Genomic DNA, 18,705 nt, shown 5'->3' on the forward strand with positions numbered 1-18,705 from the left:
GAGGTGGGTGGGGCTGAGAGAGCTCTGAGAGAGCTGTGACTGACCCAAGGTCACCCAGCTGGCTTCAAGCGGAGGAGTTGGGAATCAAACCTGGCTCTCCAGATTAGAGTCCTGCCACTTTTAACTTTACACCAGACAGCTTCATGTGGACTTTGAGGATGGAGGTGTGTATTACACTCGTGTAAACTGTTGTCTTTTATTGCATCCTTGAGGCTCCTCTCTAGCTTGACCACACTCAAGGTTTTTCAAAAACTTGCACAGGCATGCCTCCCTTAGAATTTAAAAAGGTGATCGGAAACCTGTTGACATTTGCTGTGCAGCTGGACCATTTTTCGCTGAGATCCAGAGATCTGTTCTAGGAATGTGGCCTCCTATGGAAACGTCTCATCTGTAACAGTTTTCCTTTGTTTTTGTTTGTTTGTTTAATGGACAAAGCAGGTCCCCAAGCAGATTCCAGCGCTCTCTCCTTTGAAAGGAACAATCAGCTGATACAAAAATCTGCTGCTGGAAGAGAACAGAACGTGGGACGAGTGAAGGGAGGAGCAGAGAAGGGACGGTCAACAGGCGGCGGACATCAGTTGATGCTGGGGGAGAAGGGAGGAAAGAGATCACGGGAAACCAGAGATTGAAGCGGGAGACGGAAGACAGAAGGAAGCACGGAGACGGACATACTGATCGGCTGACGGGATGGAGAACAGTGGACACAGACCAGCATCAACAGCTATTAAAACTTCATTTGAAAGTCTGGAAGAATTCAATTAAGCCTCAGTCACGATTGGGGTTTTTCTGTCCCATACAGATGATAAAACTAGCTAAACGTCCAGCAAGATGAGGCAAGTGTCACTTTAAAAGCTAAATTTTGGGGGCACAGGGTTGGAGCAGGGCAGTGCTGGGGTGTGTGTACTATACAGTTGCCAGCTCTGGGTTGGGAAATTCCTGGAGATTTTGGGAGTAGAACCTGAGGAGGGCAGAGTTTGGGGAGGTGAGGGACCTCAGTGGGGTATAACGCCGTAGAGTCCACCTTCCCAAAAAGGCATTTTCTCCAGGGGAACTGTTATCTGTCACCTAGAGATCAGATGTAATTCCAGGAGATCTCCAGCCACAACCTGGTTGGCAACTCTGTTGTATGAGTTAATCCACCATGGTTCTCTGGGAAAAAACCCCCTCACCTGTTTAGTGTTAACATTAGACTTGAAAGTGTGGGGTGTGTGTGACTATTTTGTCCTTCTAGGGTTAATAAAAATGTGGGGTGATAGTGGTGGTGTCTGTTTCCACAAGAAAAACCTGTGATGGAGCCACAAAATAGTTGATCTGGAAGACCCAAGTTTGAATCCCCGCTCTTTCGTGGAAGCAAACCACATGAGACAAAATACACTTGCATTACACTCAAATTAGGGTCTCACCGCATGAGACAAAATGCACTTGAATTGCACGGGTAATTCAAGTGTCTTTTGTAATTCGAGTGTATTTGAGTATAGTTCGTGTGTGATTCAAGAGTGTTTTGTCTCGTGTGGTTTGACCCTTACACTCGAATACACTCGAATTAAAAAATACACTTGAATTACCTGTGCATTTCGAGTGTATTTTGTCTCATGTGATGAGACCCACACTGGGTGACTTTGGGCCAGTCGTACACTCACAGCCTAACCTACCTCACAGGGTTGTGAGAATAAAATGGAATAGAAGAGAAAGGTATAAGCAGCTTTCAGCCTCTGTTGGGGAGGAATGAGGGATAGAAATGAAGAAAGTAAATAAATAAATCTTAATAGTGATTTTTGACATTGGCTGATTCAGCCACGAACTCGTTGGGCCTGCTGACTGTGAGAACAAGAATTAGGAAAGGTATGCTGAGGAAGCAGGGCTCATATCGAGGGGGAACGCACAGGAATGCAGTTCCGGCAGTTCCCCAAAAAGGTCACATGTCGGGTGGCCCCGCCCACCTGACTCTCGGCCATTTGGGGCCTGTTTCGGCCTGAATTGGGGCCGAAACGGCCCGGATCGGGCCTCTGACAGGTGGTGGATCACTCTCCCTCTCTGCAGTGGCCCGATCCTGACCATTTTGGGCCCCTTTTCAGCCATTTTCAGCCCCTTTTTGCCATGTTGAACCCAATTTCGGCCCTGAATGGCCAGGATTGGGTCCAAAACAGCCAGAATAAGTGATGTCAGGGGGTGTGGCACATGCAAATCAGCCATGCTAATGACACACTTCCGGTGATGTCAAGGGGTGTGGCATATGCTAATGAGTTATGCTAATGAGTTCCTCCAGCTCTTTTTCTATGAAATGACCCCTGTGCGGAAGGATACGCAGTTGTGTTTATGCACCCCACGTGTGCATCAAAAATCAGTCCAGGATTTCAAAAGAACATGCATTTTGTAGACAGGAGGCCACCTGCTCTCTTCAAGTGGCATCTATACAATTCGGATCACGGTCATAAGTGAAAGTTGGCATCCTATATTGTGGTGCACACAGAGGAAAACCTGCCAGACCACTCAAGCACGTGAGGGCTTGAGGCATTCAGTTCCTCCCTCGGTCTCATATAAAAAGCCAGACCCTGAATCCTTGAGCAATAAGCCATCCAATTTACTTTTCCAAGGGAAACATGATAGGGTATGAAGTGCATCCTATTCGACACACTGCCTTTCTCCAGGGCTTTCTTCAGGCCAAAGAAGACAGTATCTCCCTGGATGCTGCTGCCATTTAAACAGCAAAGAACAAAATGAATTTATTTCACTCTGCCCAAACATCAGAGCGGATCAGGGAAGCCGAAACTGACTCCACCGTCCATCCAAAAGAAGCAATCGAGCAAGGCATGACCTAGAGAAGATAATATACGTCTTAGAACAACCAGTCTTCTGAAATGCTTGTGCACGTGGACATGAAGCAAGTCGCATCACAAAAAGCATTTCCGATCACCATGTCCAATACCCTATTTCCAGAGGTGTGCTCTTTTCTGGACTGGTTCCCACATGCAAGAACATTGCTTGAGTCCTCTTTCAACGCTTGGACCCAATTTTCACATTGGTGTTGCACTAATAGCTGCCTGCCCTTGTTTGTCTCCCTTAAGCGGTATACCCAGGTATACTCTCTTGGAACCCAAAGGTTCCATTTAGGGCCAAGCTACAAGTGACGAATGACACTTGAACGGCAAGTGGATTGAGTGGAGGGCAAGTGAACAGGGAGAAATACACTTGCCGTTCAAGTGTCATTTGTCACTTGTAGCTTGGCCCTCAGCCACTGTGGCTGATAGACCTATGACAGACCTTCACAACGGTGTTTAATTCCCTTTCAAACTCACCCAAGCCAATGGCCTTTCAAACACACCCAAGCCAATGGATTTGTGTTCCTTTGTCTCCTGCCACCCATTTCACTGGGTGTCCCCAAATTCTAGTCCACTGTTAGAAAGGACAATGCTTTCTCTCTATCCAATACCCCATATCACTGATAACTTTATAACCCTCTGTCTTATCCCCTCGTTTCTTGTATTTTCTAAACCAATCCTCTCCAACATTTAACCTCCCCTAAGGAAAGTATTCCAACTCCTTGGTCACTTCAGGTGCTTTTTTCTACTACCTTCTCGTAGAACTTTTTAAAGCAAACATCTGGTGCACATCTGGTTGCTTTGAAAAGCCCTCGCTGTATCTATATCTATATCGGTCTTCTTAGGAGGAACCCATCGTGAATTACATATGGAAAAAGCAAAACAGGAGAAGCATAATACTAAACAGAGCGGGCTTGGGGCAGGGAGGGGAAAAGATGAACATACAACAGAAGGGAACTCTTTGTTTTATTTTACCTTTAGAGTAGGTGCTGGCGACTGGCCGAAAGCACTGGACATATAGCCACAGAGAAACTACAGGGGGGCAAAAGGCAAAAAAACAAAGAGAGACAGAGAACAGATACAGTTGAAAAGGAAGAACCACCAAGACGGGAATTCTGAGCGGCTGCTATGGCCAAATCCACACAAAACAAAATAGCTTTGCTTTGTGGATCTCGTCAATCCAAATTGCATGAAGGTTGCTTAACTGGAAGGGCTGCACTGAAAGATTGTGAAGCAGGGCTTTTACTGTATTGGCACCTAGGTCGTGACACTTCTTCCCGCAAGCATTCACTAGGCACACAGCCTGTAGAATTTCTGATGCTAGGTTTTAAGGAATTTCTAATCACTCAAATTTTTGGTCAAGTTGTCTGTGTGCATGTTTGATTTTGTTTTGATGCTACAGACATTAGACAGTAAGTATTTATAATGGATATTTTGCTTTTTATGGAGTTGGACTGATATTTCCACCACGTCTGCTTCACTCTTCCTCGTTTTGGAAGCTCTGGGCGACAGACAGGATAGGAATCTTCTGAATGAATAAACAAATAAACCATTAAGAAGGGTGTTTGAAGAGACAGGCTTAAATCTATCTACTGAGCGGCAGAACGACTCAGTGTAGGGTGCAATCTCTATCAGACTGAGATTTCAAGCTGCCCCCGAATTTCCTGTTTGCTTTTGTGAGCCAATTTGACCACCAAAGTTGGCTCATAGATTAGAGATGAAGCCCCCAAATATGGCACATATCCCCCCCTGGGGATATCAAAGCCCACCTCCTAACACTGGTACCCCAAAATTTTCTTCCTGGAAGTTTCTTGGGCAGCAAAAATGGGTGTTTAGAGGCTAGGCTTCTCCAAGCACTGGTGTTGTTTTTGGTCTAGCTAGAACATGCCAAAAGTTTCATCACCTTCCTGTTCACAGGTGTGCGTTAGAATCAGGATATGCCTGGAACCATCCAAGCCACCCACCTGAAGCAAGAGGTTTAGCATGCAGCCCTAAGCCAAGTGACACTCTTTCAAGCCCGTTAACTTCAACCATCTTAGAAGGTTGTAGGAATGTTTTGGGTTGTATTGTTGATTTCTGGATGAGACTGAAATTTCACAGTTGACAACTCTGGGGCACGACTGTGCCAACGTTTTAACAAGGCAAATGGCAAAATAAAGACAGGTGGGGCATATGGAATAAGGGGCCCTGGATAGTCTCCCCTGTTCATTCCTTTCTCAATAATTCCACTCAGCAATAGAGTCACATCATCAGAGGCCTGAAGCCTTTTTGAGAACATACCTTTTTTGCTTCCATCTCTTTTTCCCAGATGGGGAAACTGCTCCTTGAAAGGCCTTTTAGGTGGCTCATGGGGGGGGGCATAGCAGGTTTCTAAGGGGAGGGGATGTAGGTTTGAGCTAGGCTTCCAAGTTGCCTGCTGGTGGCAGACAATCTCCCTGGGGTTTGCCCCCTTGCCCAATGGGAGGTTGCAAACCACCTGGCAATTGCCCCGCCACTGGTAGGCAACCGGGTCAAGCATGCACTAGGCTGTGCTCCTGGTGGGATGCAACAATGTCACTTCCTAAAGTGATGTTGTCATGTTGGCCGCAGGTCTGCTCCCATGCTTCACTGGGGCCAATTTTGGCCCCAAACATACTGTTTTTGCCCCGCACAAAGTGTGGGAGCATGTCCATAGCCAGCATGATGACATCACTTCCTGGAAGTGACATCATTGTGCAAGCCTGGGAGTGCACAACCGAGGAAAAATCTCCCAAGAGGGCCAAGATAAGTGCCAAGTCCAGTTTTAGCTCCAAACATACTGTTTTTGCCCCGCACAAAGTGTGGGAGCATGTCCATAGCCAGCATGATGACATCACTTCCTGGAAGTGACATCATTGTGCAAGCCTGGGAGCGTACACTCGAGGAAAAATCTCCCAAGATGACCAAGGTAAGTGCCAAGTCCAATTCTGGCCCCAAACATACAGTTTTTGCCCTGCACAAAGTGCGGGAGCATGTCTGTAGTGGGCATGATGACATCACTTCCTGGAAGTGATGTCATCATGCAAGCCTGGAAGCATGTGCTTGAGGAAAAATATCCCAGGAAGACCAAGATAAGTGCGGAATCCTCCTCTCCTGCCAGGAGGGTATAGGGAACTGGCAAATCTAGTTCAAGCGAGGACTGCCCCCATTAACATACCTGGTGGTGGGTCTGCTTCCAAGATCCAAAAAAGATTCAGCACAAATTAGACCAGACTCTCCCTAATTCCCACCCCAACCGCTTGCCAAGCTCCGCTTGGACTTTGGCCATTTTGTCCCTCAGCTTGATTTGCAGCTGGTCTCCTGACAAAAAGATCTCCCACCCGCCCTAAATCTGCACGTATCGAGCGAGGGGAGGGGGTAACTGGGGGAGGCAAGCTTTCAGAGTGCAGACTTCTTAGGGTAAATGGCACCTGCCTTTTACAAAGAGTACACCCCACCCTTCTCATTGCATGCACAGTCTTAAACCGGCAGCATTCAGCAGCTCCCGGAGAGCCTGCCCACAGTTTCAGAATTCAGCGTCAGTTTTCCACTTTTTAGTCTTTGATTTTCATCCAACGGAATGCTGCCCTGTTTCTCCTGATTCCTTCTGCATTCGCAGATGCCACTTTAGCCAGCCCCTCTTCCAGCCTCTCGTCTCTTATTGCACCAGAGACCAGCCATGGGCGGCCTTTTGTTCACGCAGCACAGCTTCTAGCAACACCTGTCTGATGCGCGGTGGTGTTGATTGCAATATCAGTTTGCAGGTGAAAGCACAAAGAAGGGGAAAGGGTGGGGTGGGGGTGGGGAGAAGACTCGAATGAACTTTCTCCAGAAGTTTCCCTTTGCTAGAGAGAGGCCATTTTTGCCTGAGTGGGGGAAGAGGCCGTACGCAGAAACAGAGCGCATGCACCGAAACTTCAAAGGAAATCGAATTTGCAAAGGTAAAGGGGCTTTGTCAATTAACAGCCAACTGTGTACCAAGCTGTGAAAAATAGCTTTGCCTATCAAGGTTTGCTGCTCAAACTCAATTCCCTATTAGCCCCTGTTTGCATTATTATTATTTTTTAAAAAATGGAATGCTATCTTTGGGTAGCTGAATTTGGCATGGCTACCTTTTGGATTCCCTGTGCCGAGCACCATCTTTTTACAGTAGAAAAGAGCCAGAGTCCAGCAGCACCTATAAGACTAACAAAATTTGTAGTAGGGTAGGAGTGTCCATGACTCACAAAAGCACCCACCCTACTAAAAATTTCGTTAGTCTTACAGGTGCTACTGGACTCTTTGCTCTTTTCTACTGCTACAGACAGACTAACATGGCTACCCATCTTGAGCCATCTTTTCCCAGTTCCTTTCACAGTGTCCATTCCCTCGGCTGGCAGCCCACTCCATCCCTAGGCCCCGTTATTAGATATCTATTACCATGGCTACATCGGCCTGGAAGATCTGCTTGATGAATTTGTTTCTTGAGGAATGGACCAACTGGATAATGTCTCCATGCAGCGTGTCCCTGTTTTTCTCCAGAAATCCTGCAGGGGGAAAAGACAACAGTTTGAACCAAATATTATTTATACACCTGTCCATCCTGAGCTTTTATCATGTGTCCAGGTGCGTTCTCCTGTTCCAGGTGTAATGATATACCATCTGATACTTTATATTTATTTATAATTTTATTTTATTTGTTGGATTTATATCCTGCCCTCCCTGCAAGCAGGCTCAGGGTACGTAACAACATCATAAAACCACAATTTCAAGAAGATCCCTATCCCTATCCCTATCCCTATCCCTATCCCTATCCCTATCCCTATCCCTATCCCTATCCCTATCCCTATCCCTATCCCTATCCCTATATCTTCCACTACATCCCCTGCAGGGTGTTGCACTTTGCAGACAAGCAACTCCTGGTGGTCCCCGGCCCGAAAGACATCCGTCTGGCCTCAACCAGGGCCAGGGCTTTTCCTGCCCTGGCCCCGGCCTGGTGGAACGCTCTCCCGCTGGAGATCCGGGCCCTGCGGGACCTGTTACAGTTTCACAGGGCCTGTAAAACGGAGATGTTCCACTGGGCCTTCGGCTGAGTGCCAGCAGGTGTCCTCGTTCTTCCATCTAAGACCACCACTTCTTCTGGGGCTGTTCTCGGCCATGCTATGTCCGTATATGGACTCCCAATATTTGTCTAAATAGCCTAATCCTGGACTATTTTAATGATTTTTAAAAAATTATTGTTGATTTTATGTTTTTGTGATTTTAATGTATTTTTAATGTTGTTAGCCGCCCTGAGCCCATTTGTGGGGAGGGTGGGGTATAAATGGAATTAAATAAATAAATAGAGAGAGAGAGAGAGAGAGAGAGAGAGAGAGAGAGAGAGAGAGAGATACAATAAGTACATCGGATTACAGTTTAAAATCATATAAAACATTAATATATATAGTGGATATTGCATTCTTTGCAAGTGTTTTTGCCAGTCCCCTTTGGGAAGAACAAAAAGCAGCATATTCTGAAACAATGAAAACAAGCAAAAAAAAAAATCACCAGTTAAAGTAATCAAAAGAGGCTAGTTCATATGAATCACCCCCCGGTCCAAAGATTTGCTTAACTGTGAGCAACAACAGATGCCCCCAATATCAAGGAGAGATCATGAACATGCTCAGCTGCTACCAAGCCATCTCTTCGGGAGCAAGCCTAACCAGGTCTCCTCAGAGGTAAGTTCCATTTCCCCCCAATGATTTGGCACAAACCAATCTAATAATGCAGCGTGTGTACAGGAGGGGGTACTGTGGTTTCTGGTTTGCTACCGAAAGCAAAGCTCTGCCCATTCTTTCTAACAACTCAATTCACTTTATTTATAAAATTTACGAGTAACTTTTTCAGCAAACAAGGATAACGGGTCCAGTTCCAGGTTTTAAGGGTTCCCTCAAGGTCCCCCTCTCTGCCTCCCACCAGCCCCCCACTTGCACCTCCCTTCGTGCCCCTGTCTATGTGGGATAGGGGGTTGGTGCAATAGTGAGATTTCTGGGAAAACCCAGAAGTGATGTCACTCCTCTCTAGGAATCACCAGAAACTCTATGGTTTTACCACAGAACTTCTGTAGTTTCCTAGAGAGGCATGACATCACTTCCGCACTTTCCCTGGAAGTGACATCACTCTGTTGCTGATGGTGCCTCCCATGTCTTGCCTAGGACTCCTGTTGGTTGCCTGGCAACCCTCGCTGATGCTGTCCCTGAAGCATAATACCAAGAGATAATCTTTTCAAAAAGGAATTGTGGAAGGGAAGAGGAACCGTAAAATGAGATGCCTCCCTGACAAAAGCGAACCTTTAGCTTGGATCACAGACTATATAGCTGTATCTCCGTCAATACAGCTGCCTCTCATGTGCAGACTTCAGCCTACCATTTGTTTCGTAGTATACAATGCCAGCAAAGTGGTTGATGCCGAACTGGGTGTCGTAGTTGTTTTTGGGTGGGATGTAGTTGGAGTTCAGCTTGTGCTGGGAGTTCAGCTTGTTCAGCATGGTGGTGTCCGTTCCCTGCATCGACACAAACAAGAAACGCAGAGGTTGTAATTCTGCTATTGTCCCGAATCTTCCATGTGTTCGACTCCATCCAATTTAGTTTCCACCAAAGGGGGGGGGAACCGATCACCAGCCACACGGCCAAATTTTTAAATGAACTGGTTGGAGGAAAAAATGGTGACTGGATGAAGCCTGAAGGAATTTTAACAATTAGTGTAAATCCAACTACATATGACCTGGATAGCCCAGGAGAGCCTGATCTCGTCAGATCTCAGAAGCTAAATAGGGTTGACCTTGGTTAGCAATTGCATGAGAGACCACCTACAAAGACCCGGCCATTTTCACACTGCTTACCTTCCCTCGGAATGACCCGGAACATCACACAAAAAGCATGGAAAATCGTGTTTTCTCGAGCGAGATTTCCGCGATGTCACGCACATCTCACGCAAGAAAACGTGATCTTCTGCGGTTTTTGCGCGACGTTCCGGGTCGTTCCGAGGGAAGGTAAGCATTGTGAAAACAGCCCAGGGTTGCAGAGGCAGGCCATGGCAAACCACCTCTGTTGGTGTTGTGCCCCACAAGGGGTCTCCATAAATCAGCTATGACTTGAGGGCAGGATTTCATTTTTCATCACATGGAATGTCCTAATGGAAGCAACAGGCTACCTAGATCGCACATGCTTCTGGATGTGCTATCAAAAATAAGAATCTCTGAGACACTCCACAGAAACCTATCCAGTACCTTCTTGCAATTCCTTTCCTCCAAGGAGCCAAAGACAGTGTTCAAAGTTCTCGCTTCCTCATTTTATCGTTGCAACAACCCTGCGAGGTAGGTTAGGCTGAGAGAACATGATGGGACCAAGGCCACCCATCAAACTTCATGGCAGTCTGGGGATATAGACTGGGTCTCTCAGCTCCTAGCCTGACCCTCTAAGCACTACACTGTCTTTATTCATTTAGAGCATTTTTAGCCTCCCCCATTCTTTCAAGGATCTCAGAGCAATGTACACGAGCCACTCCTCCATTTTAGCCAAACAACAGCCCTGCAATGTAGGTGTGGCTGAGACTGACCGGCCTGAGGTCACCTAGAGAGTTGCATAGTAAGCAAGGATTTGAACCCTGGTCTCTAGTCCTAGTCTTATGCTCTAATCACTACACCACACCACACTTTGCATGTGACCCTGGGCTCCCTGGAAGAAAGGTAGGGGGAAATGTACTAAATAAATGTAATAAACAATGTTTTCCTGCATTGTTCAACTGTTGATTGCATTTAATCTGCTTTGAGTCTCAGCGAAAAAGGTGGACTGTGAATAAAATATATAAAGTTCCGTAATCCCGCTTTACTATATATATTATACATTTTTTTCTACTGCATTCTCTAATTCTCTAATTCGTTTTACTACAATGTTTGTTTTGATTACATTGTCCTTATTTTATTGTTTTTATTATGTAATCCGCCTCGAGACTCAGTGAGAAAGAAGACATTACAACCAAGGAGTCAGTGGTTAAGACGGTGCAGGAATCTGTAGGGGTTCTGCTGCAACGAGGGTTGCCAACTCTGGGTTGGGATATTTGGGGGTGGAGCTTGGACAGGGTTTGGGGAGGGGCAGGACCTCAGTGCAGTAGAATGCCATAGAGTCTACCCTCCAAAGCAGCCGTTTTCTCCGGGGGAACTAATCTCTGTCTCCCGGAGAGCAGCTGCAATTCTGGGATGTCTCCAGGTCCCATGTGGAGGTTGGTATGCCTAGCTGCAATTTACTACTACCTGGCACAGAGCACAGCCTCGGGACGATTGCCCCGGTGGGAGGAGCATGGCTGACCTTGGGGAATTTGCTCTCTTCGTCGATGAGCGAGATGATGTTCATCGGCTTGATGGCGATCATGTCCAGGGCATCCTGGTTGTCGGTGAATTCGATGTGCTGCCAGTTGATGTTCTCCAGGTTGTATTCCTCCTGCTCCAGCTTGAAGACGTGGCGGACAAAGAACTGCTGGAGGTTCTCGTTGGCGAAGTTAATGCAGAGCTGTTCAAAACTGGGGAGGAAGAGGAGGTGGGTGGGTTGTTATCTGGGGGGAGGGGAGGCACGTGGTCTCATGTGCACCAAAGAAGGGACGAGCACTGAGGTGGTGGCAACAACATTACGGAATGTCCTGCCCAGGAACAGCAGGATTTGAGTCCAGCGGCACCTTAGAGACCGACAAGATTTTCTGAGTCAAAGCTCCTTCGGATAGTCGAAGCTCCCTTCTTATTCTTCCCTTCTTGGTTCTCAGACATGGAAAATCTTGTTGGTCTCTAAGAGTCTCTCCATACAAGACATCTGACATGTGAAGAACATGTGTTGGGAGATGCAATGATAACTGGGAAGGGTAGTTTAAAAAGACAGCACCGGCAGCAGGGTAAAGGCTTTGCAATACACTGGAGCTGTGTGAAGGGGCTGTGAAATGCCAGAAGGGAAACTTTAGCCCATTCTAACCTCTCCAGGTCCAAGCCTGGCTCTGGAAGGCAGCTCCAGCCCATCTCTATACCTCGCCGCCCTCTGTTTGCGATCCCACATAGTTTTAGACTGGAGAGGTGAAATTAACAGAGCCTTTGAGGAGATGAAAATGAAATTGACAAACTTTCTGAGGAGCGATCTCTGCCAGCTCTGTCATTTTAAACTACTCTCTTTCAGAGAGGTGAAATTGACAGAGCCTCCGGCTCAGTCTTTTTAAACCACGCTTCCGGGCTAATATTGCGTCTCCTTCACTTGCCGAGTGTCTTGTGTACAGAGGCTCTCAAATCCCGCTGTTCTACTGCGGACCAACACGGCTAGATTAATTTGTTCTCCTCTATCATTTTTTTCCATCAGTGGGTAAAGTCTTGTGTGCAGTTTGATGGGCAAAATTGTAACCATCAACCAGCTTTTCTATTGATGCTGTCTTACTCAGGGCTCATTTCGAGGGGGAACGTGCAGGAACGCAGTTCTGGCAGTTCCCCAAAGAGGTCACATGTCAGGTGGCCCCACCCACCTGACTCTCAGCCATGTTGGGCCCCTTTTTGGCCTTTTTAAGCCCCTTTTTGCCATTTTGGGCCCAAATTTGGCCCTGAATGGCCAGAATTGGGTCCAAAACAGCCAGGATAGGTGATGGCAGGGGGTGTGGCATATGCAAACCAGTTATGCTAATGAGTTATACTAATGAGTTACTCCAGCTCTTTTTCTACGAAATGACCCCTGGTCTTACCCTTTCCCCCTATCCATCCCCCCGAGGCGATTCAACACCCTGCTCCCACCACCATCCCACCCACCAGGCCCTGTAGATCCGTGTAAATGTTCTGCGATGAAGTCTCTACCTGTTGACGGTGAAGTTCTCGAAGCCGAAGATATCAAGCAGCCCAATGGATCGCCTGACGCTTTTGTGTTCGTGGGAAGGAGGTCTGTAAATGGCCGCGTTGATCTTTTCCACAATCCACACAAAAAGCCTTCCATAGATGCCCTGAAAATGTTAGCAGATTGTATACTATTAGTCTGCTCCGCAAATGTACCAGGAAGGATTTTCAACGTAACTCTGGTGACAACAAGATGCTAACCTGTGCCCAGAAAATTATATCCCCCTGGAGTAACCATTTGGTATGATTTATGGCAGCTGATTGGACCAAGCAATGTGATTCTTTCTTACATGGATCCTTGGCATTATATAATAACATATCATTTGGGGGGGAATCTGTAATGTTTTAATAACAACAATGCCAAGATATTGTGAGTTTCCTTGCAGTTGCTTCATTTATGCTTACTGTGGTCAGGAAAGGTGTTCTCTTATCATACAGAAAAGATCTCTCTCCCAACCATCCTCCACGAGGCCTATGGATTATAAGGAAGTTCCCTCGCTCTAGTTTGTTTCTGGGAAGAATTCTGAAGTGCTGGTTCTGACCCAAAAAGTCATCAATGACCTGGGTAAGTAAGGCATATGAAGGACTGCTTGCTCCTATCTGAATCTGCCCAGCCTATGAGACTGGGTTCAAGGCCTGGCTGTTGGTGACCTGAGAATTGCAGGAAGGCTTGCTAATCCCCTGCCCGGGGCGGGGGATCCTCAGCTCCCACCTCCTCCCCCTGCCCCACTCATCTGGCCAGCAGGCAGGCATGCCCCCTGGGGTTCCTCTGGGTGGCATGGTGCACCCCCATGCCCCACCACAGTGCACCCCTGTGCCCTGCAATGGACCTGTTTGGGGCTTAATTGGGCCTGTAAGGGGGGTGGGATTCAACCCTTTGGCAAGTGCGGGCGCGCACACTGGGCCAACCTTTGACCTGCGTGATGACATCATTTCCTGGAGATGTAGTGAGGACTTCGGAGGGGTAAGTGCCAGGCTCCCAATCCCACGCTGGGGGACTTAAGGGACCTGGCAACTCTAATTGTAGGTGACATAGAAGGTGACCAGGGACTGAAATATGTCAGAGGTAGCATCTCCTTTGTAAGCCACTTTCCCCATACTCCAGGTTATGTTTGAAGCTAAATAGGTAGGGGGTCTGCTCTGTGTCAGGCTGGGGGACTTTCATGGACTCCTATCCTAATGTAAACCCTTGAGTTTTGGCACCTGGTAAAGAATAACCTCAAGGTTGCCATCCTCCAGGTGGTGGCTGGAGATCTCCCAGAATTACAACTGATCTCCAGGTGACAGAGATCAGTTCCCCTGGAGAAAATGGCTGCTTTGGGGGGGTGGAGTCTATGGCATTATACCATTCTGAGGCCCTGCCCCTCCTCAAACCCCACCCTCTCCAGGCTCCACCCCCCAAATCTCCAGGAATTCCCCAACCTGGACCTGGCAACCCTAAATAACACGCCCCCCTCGACATCAAGCTGCTCCCATACATTTCACAATGTATCTGCTGCCCACTCGGTATGCACCGTGGCCTGAAATTATTTGTATTTTATTTTACTTTATTTATACGCTGCCTTTCTCCCCAATGGAACCCCGAAGTGGCTTATTTCATTCTCCTCCCCTCCATTTTATCCTCACAACAACCCTGTGAAGGTTTGACTTAAAATCACTCCGGAAGCTTCCACAACAGAGTGGGAATTCGAACCTGGATCTCCCAGATCTTAGCCAGAGGCACTAACCACTACAGTACCCTACACTGTCTCTTTGGATAGGGGCAACAGACTGGGGAAAGGAGAAAAACCCTCCAACCATTTTATAACTGAGGAAGAAAGAGGAAAAAGAAATAAAAGACATAAAAAACCACAAGAGTGACCCAGCTCTGACCTTTACAAACGCATCCCTCACGTCCAGCGCCTGCTCCATGCTGAGGGGGGTGGAGACGGTCTCCCCACGCGTGATGATAGTCCGGCTGGTGAGGCAGTTCATCACATCCTGGGGATCTACCTGGATGCATAGGAAGTAAAGACATAACAATCACAATAACAATAACATCTGATTTATACACCACCCTTCAGGACAACTTAACAGCCACTCAGAGCGGTTTACAAAGTGTGTTATAATTATCCCCACATCAACAATCACCCTGTGAGGTGGGACTGAGAGAGCTCTGAGGGAGCTCTGACTGACCCAAGGTAACCCAGCTGGCTTCAAGTGGAGGAGTGGGGAATCAAACCCGGTTCTCCAGATTAGAGTCCAGCACTCTTAACCACTACACCAAACACAGACAGCTAGCTGTTCTATCTGACAGCAGGCAGCTATTTACTATTAGCCGTGTCTGCTAAGTAGAAACCCCTATAAAAGTAGAAAAGAGCAAGAGTCCAGTAGCACCTATAAGACGAACAAAATTTGCGGCCAGGTATGAGCTTTTGTGAATCACAGCTGTAGAAATATCTAAAGAAGTGAGCTGTGACTAGACATGGGCATGAACCAAAAAAAATTAATGAACCTGCAGTTCGTGGTTCGGTGCCGCCGACAAACCCGAACAAACGAACCATAATGAACATTTCCCGTTACCTAACCGGTTTGCGGTTCGTGGGTTTTGGAATGGCCCCTGTTGCACTTAGAGAGCCCATATTCACAGGGAGTGTTTAGCAGGCTCTCCTCCAGCCAGCATCCAAGTTTAATCAAGATTGCAATAGGGATCTTGGAGTTATACCCTCTCCAATCCAAGGCCCCCAGGAAACTCCCACTCAATACAATTAGTGCCACCAGTTGACGTTGGCCCAGTGTACAAGGGGTTGGCCATCAGAACTGCCTATCAGGGTTTGCAGGGATGAGATTGGAATGCCCATGGCTACAGAACACCCCCTTCCCCCTCCCTCCCCCTGGGGTTGGAAGGAAGAAGAGGGTGACTTGGAATGCTCAATGAGCTCCGACTCTCAAAAGCTCATACCTTGGAAATCTAGTTGGTCTTTAAGGTGCTACTGGACCAAAATCTTGCTGTTCTGCTACAGACCAACATAGACTTCATCACTATACTGCCTTACATATTATCTGTTGCTTTAAATATGTGCTCCTATGTACCTCATGTGCTCCATGTTGTCTAATGTCAATCCTAGAATTGATTATGTTCTGCTTTAGTATTTTTTCTACTCTATATTGGATTCTTGCTAATAGTATGTCTTTTAAACTTGTATCTATTTTCCCTATGGCATTGTTTATGGAAATGTCCATGATACAGTATTGAAATGTACTTGACACTGATTGTGCAAATCTCATACTGTGTAATCCGCCTTGAATCTCAGTGAGAAAGGTGGACTATAAATGACATAAACAAACAAACAAACAAACAAACAAACTACCCACTTGAAATCTACTTCAAATAGTTTGACAAACTCTCCCCAAAGATAACGCCTTGGCCGTTTCCACACTTCTTTTCCCCCTCCCGAAAAATAGCGCAAAACTTACAGAACGATGTGCCTTCATGGCGTGATTTTCCGACATGACTTTGCTTTGTGGCATGATGACTTCAGAAAATGCGCTGGGAAGCAAAGTCACGATGGAAAATCGTGCCATGAAGGTGCGTTGTTTCATAGGTTTTGTGCTATTTTTCAGGACGGGGAGATGTGTGGAAACAGCCCTTTTCTCCTCCTCGATTCTGAATGCCCCCACCCACTCCTGGCCTCACCCATCAATGAAAATTGCATGAGTGAGAAAGGAATCTTTGGACCCATCTGCCCACAGTATAATGTGATCATGATTTCAAGGAGATCCGCTCTCTTGGGTCACAGACACAGCTGCAAGAATTCCTCATGACCGGTACAAAGGCACTCCCAAAGTACAAACACAATGAGGAAAGTCAGCTGACCTCCAGTAATGCAGCCGCGGTGATCAGAGATGCCGAGTGAAGAACTTCACAAGCATCCAGGTTGTCATAAGTTCGAGCTGTAGAGGGTAATATAAGAGGGACACAATTGGCTTAGGAACACAATTGGCAGTTCCAACAAGTTTAAGACCTATCAATTTGGTCCCATCTTCCTAGTTTATTTTTATCCTACCTTTCCTCCCAAGGAACTTACGGTGGCAGATATGGTTACCCCTTCTCCATTTTATCCCCACAACAACCTTGTGAGTTAGGTCAGGCTGAGAGTGTGTCACTTGGCCCAATTTCATGTCTGAGCAGGGATTTGACCACTCTAAGCAACATCGGCTCTCATGGTGGATGTAGGGTCATCAGGTGTCTGGTTTTCACCTGGACAGTGGTATTTTGGGTGACTATCCAGGAGAAAATGTTTCCCAAATACTGGACACCCCTGCTCTGTTGTCCAGCCCAGCTGCCCAGCCTCCTGTAGCTGCACACTGCCACCAGTCTGAGGAAGTGGCCAGCCAGCTCAGGCACCTGGAATTGGATTGGCGTGATGATGTCACTTCCAGTAGTGATGTCATCACACCAGCTGGGAGCATGCACATGCATGAATGTGAAAATAAAAGGTTAATATCACCCCCCCCCCGGGATCCTGTATTATTCCAGACCCCATCTGGCAATCCTACGTGAACATGATGGGTGCCTAATATTCACCAAGGCAAAATAATCGGCTCTTGGAAGCTAAACATGGTTGGTATTTGAATGGGGGACAGCTAAGAAAAACTGCAGAGGAAGGCACTGGCAAACCACCTTTGCTCTTCAGTTACCTTGAAAACCCATTGTGGGATTCACCATAAATCAGCTGCAAATTTATGGCGCACACACGTGCACAGATTCCTAAAATGAGGTGATCCAGTTATTCGCTAAAGTGCATTTTGCATTCCTTGCATGTTTGAAGATCACAGAAAATTCTTTTAAGGTGAGCCTGGTGTCCCTTTATCTGCTAATGGTCACTTGAATAACACCCAAGTCATCCCAACAAGAAATGGGCCTCTCTTTTCTTTGTGTACTACCTTCATACCGCAAGTTCCCCATGTGCAAGATGGCAGCCAAGAGCTTGGAGATCTCCCAGTTCTCGGTGTCGGTGAACATGAGGACCTTCATCGCTGCCCGGATGTTGGAGTATTCCTTACTATCATCTCTGCCATCACAGGTAATGCAGTTGCCCTAGGGAGGAGGACACAAGAGAAAGCCACATGAATGCACGATGCTACTTTCTGAGAGCCAGTTTGGTGCAGTGATAAGAGCGGCAGGACTCTAATCTGGAGAGCCAGGGTTTGATTCGGCTGGGTTTTGTAAGGATCATCACTTCTGTCATGAAAGAGCTAAGCTGGTATATGTGTTAGCTAATGATAGCAAGTTTTGTATAGGGCTAATTAGGTGTAGAATAGACTCTTCCCACCATAGAAGAAGTATTATTCTCAATGAAGTGAACCTAGAATTGACTATTGGCTAATCAATATATTGAGGGGCAATTCAAATTTGAGTCCACCATGAACCCACAAACTGTGCTGTTGGGAATACTACCAGAAAATGGAGTTAGAAAACTATACAAACTATTTAGATATTTACTGATGGCGGCAAGGGTGGTATTTGCAACCAGATGGAAGGAAGAAGAATGCCCAACTAGGGAAATCTGGAAAGACAAGATGGCAGAATACGCAGTGATGGCAAAACTGACAAGCTATTTAAACAGAAGACCAATGAGATAATTCGAAGAGAAATGGGGGAATTATTTTACTTACAAAGGAGAAAATGCATAAAATGTTTTAGTTTCAGAAATCTGAATAAGATAGTATATTGATATATTGATCTAGACTGAATATAAGGTTAGGATCCGATAAGATGGAAAATGCTTAAATATCATTGATGAAGTAGAACACAAGATACGGAAACTTTGGTATAATAGTTAAAAGAAATAGAAATGATCTGTATAGAAGCATTAGACTATATTCAGATATAGCAGTAAGAATGTGCATCGAGACCACTCGTTATGATCTTTAGTTGATCTAAAAGTGAACATTCGGTAGAAAAAGAATGTATTTAGTTAGTAAGGTACACAGAAGCTGGAATATTAGATGCAATCTTCATTTTAACATTGATGAACT

At 46.4% G+C, this 18,705-nt stretch overlaps 1 protein-coding gene across 2 annotated transcripts in view; it reads right to left on the reverse strand.

Annotated features, from left to right (window-relative positions):
- Positions 1–18,705, reverse strand: part of MYO7A (myosin VIIA) — a 117,179-nt gene that overhangs the window by 74,875 nt on the left and 23,599 nt on the right. For both annotated transcript variants that reach the window (XM_054973461.1, XM_054973460.1), the window contains exons 7-13: positions 17,611–17,764; positions 16,541–16,617; positions 14,557–14,676; positions 12,649–12,791; positions 11,141–11,351; positions 9,201–9,336; positions 7,236–7,342 (exon numbers count right to left, since the gene is read on the reverse strand). In XM_054973461.1, the coding sequence (XP_054829436.1) occupies positions 7,236–7,342; positions 9,201–9,336; positions 11,141–11,351; positions 12,649–12,791; positions 14,557–14,676; positions 16,541–16,617; positions 17,611–17,764 (948 nt within the window). The remainder of the gene's footprint in view (positions 1–7,235; positions 7,343–9,200; positions 9,337–11,140; positions 11,352–12,648; positions 12,792–14,556; positions 14,677–16,540; positions 16,618–17,610; positions 17,765–18,705) is intronic.

Source organism: Eublepharis macularius, chromosome 3 (genome assembly GCF_028583425.1).
Source record: "Eublepharis macularius isolate TG4126 chromosome 3, MPM_Emac_v1.0, whole genome shotgun sequence".
NCBI lineage: Eukaryota > Metazoa > Chordata > Lepidosauria > Squamata > Eublepharidae > Eublepharis > Eublepharis macularius.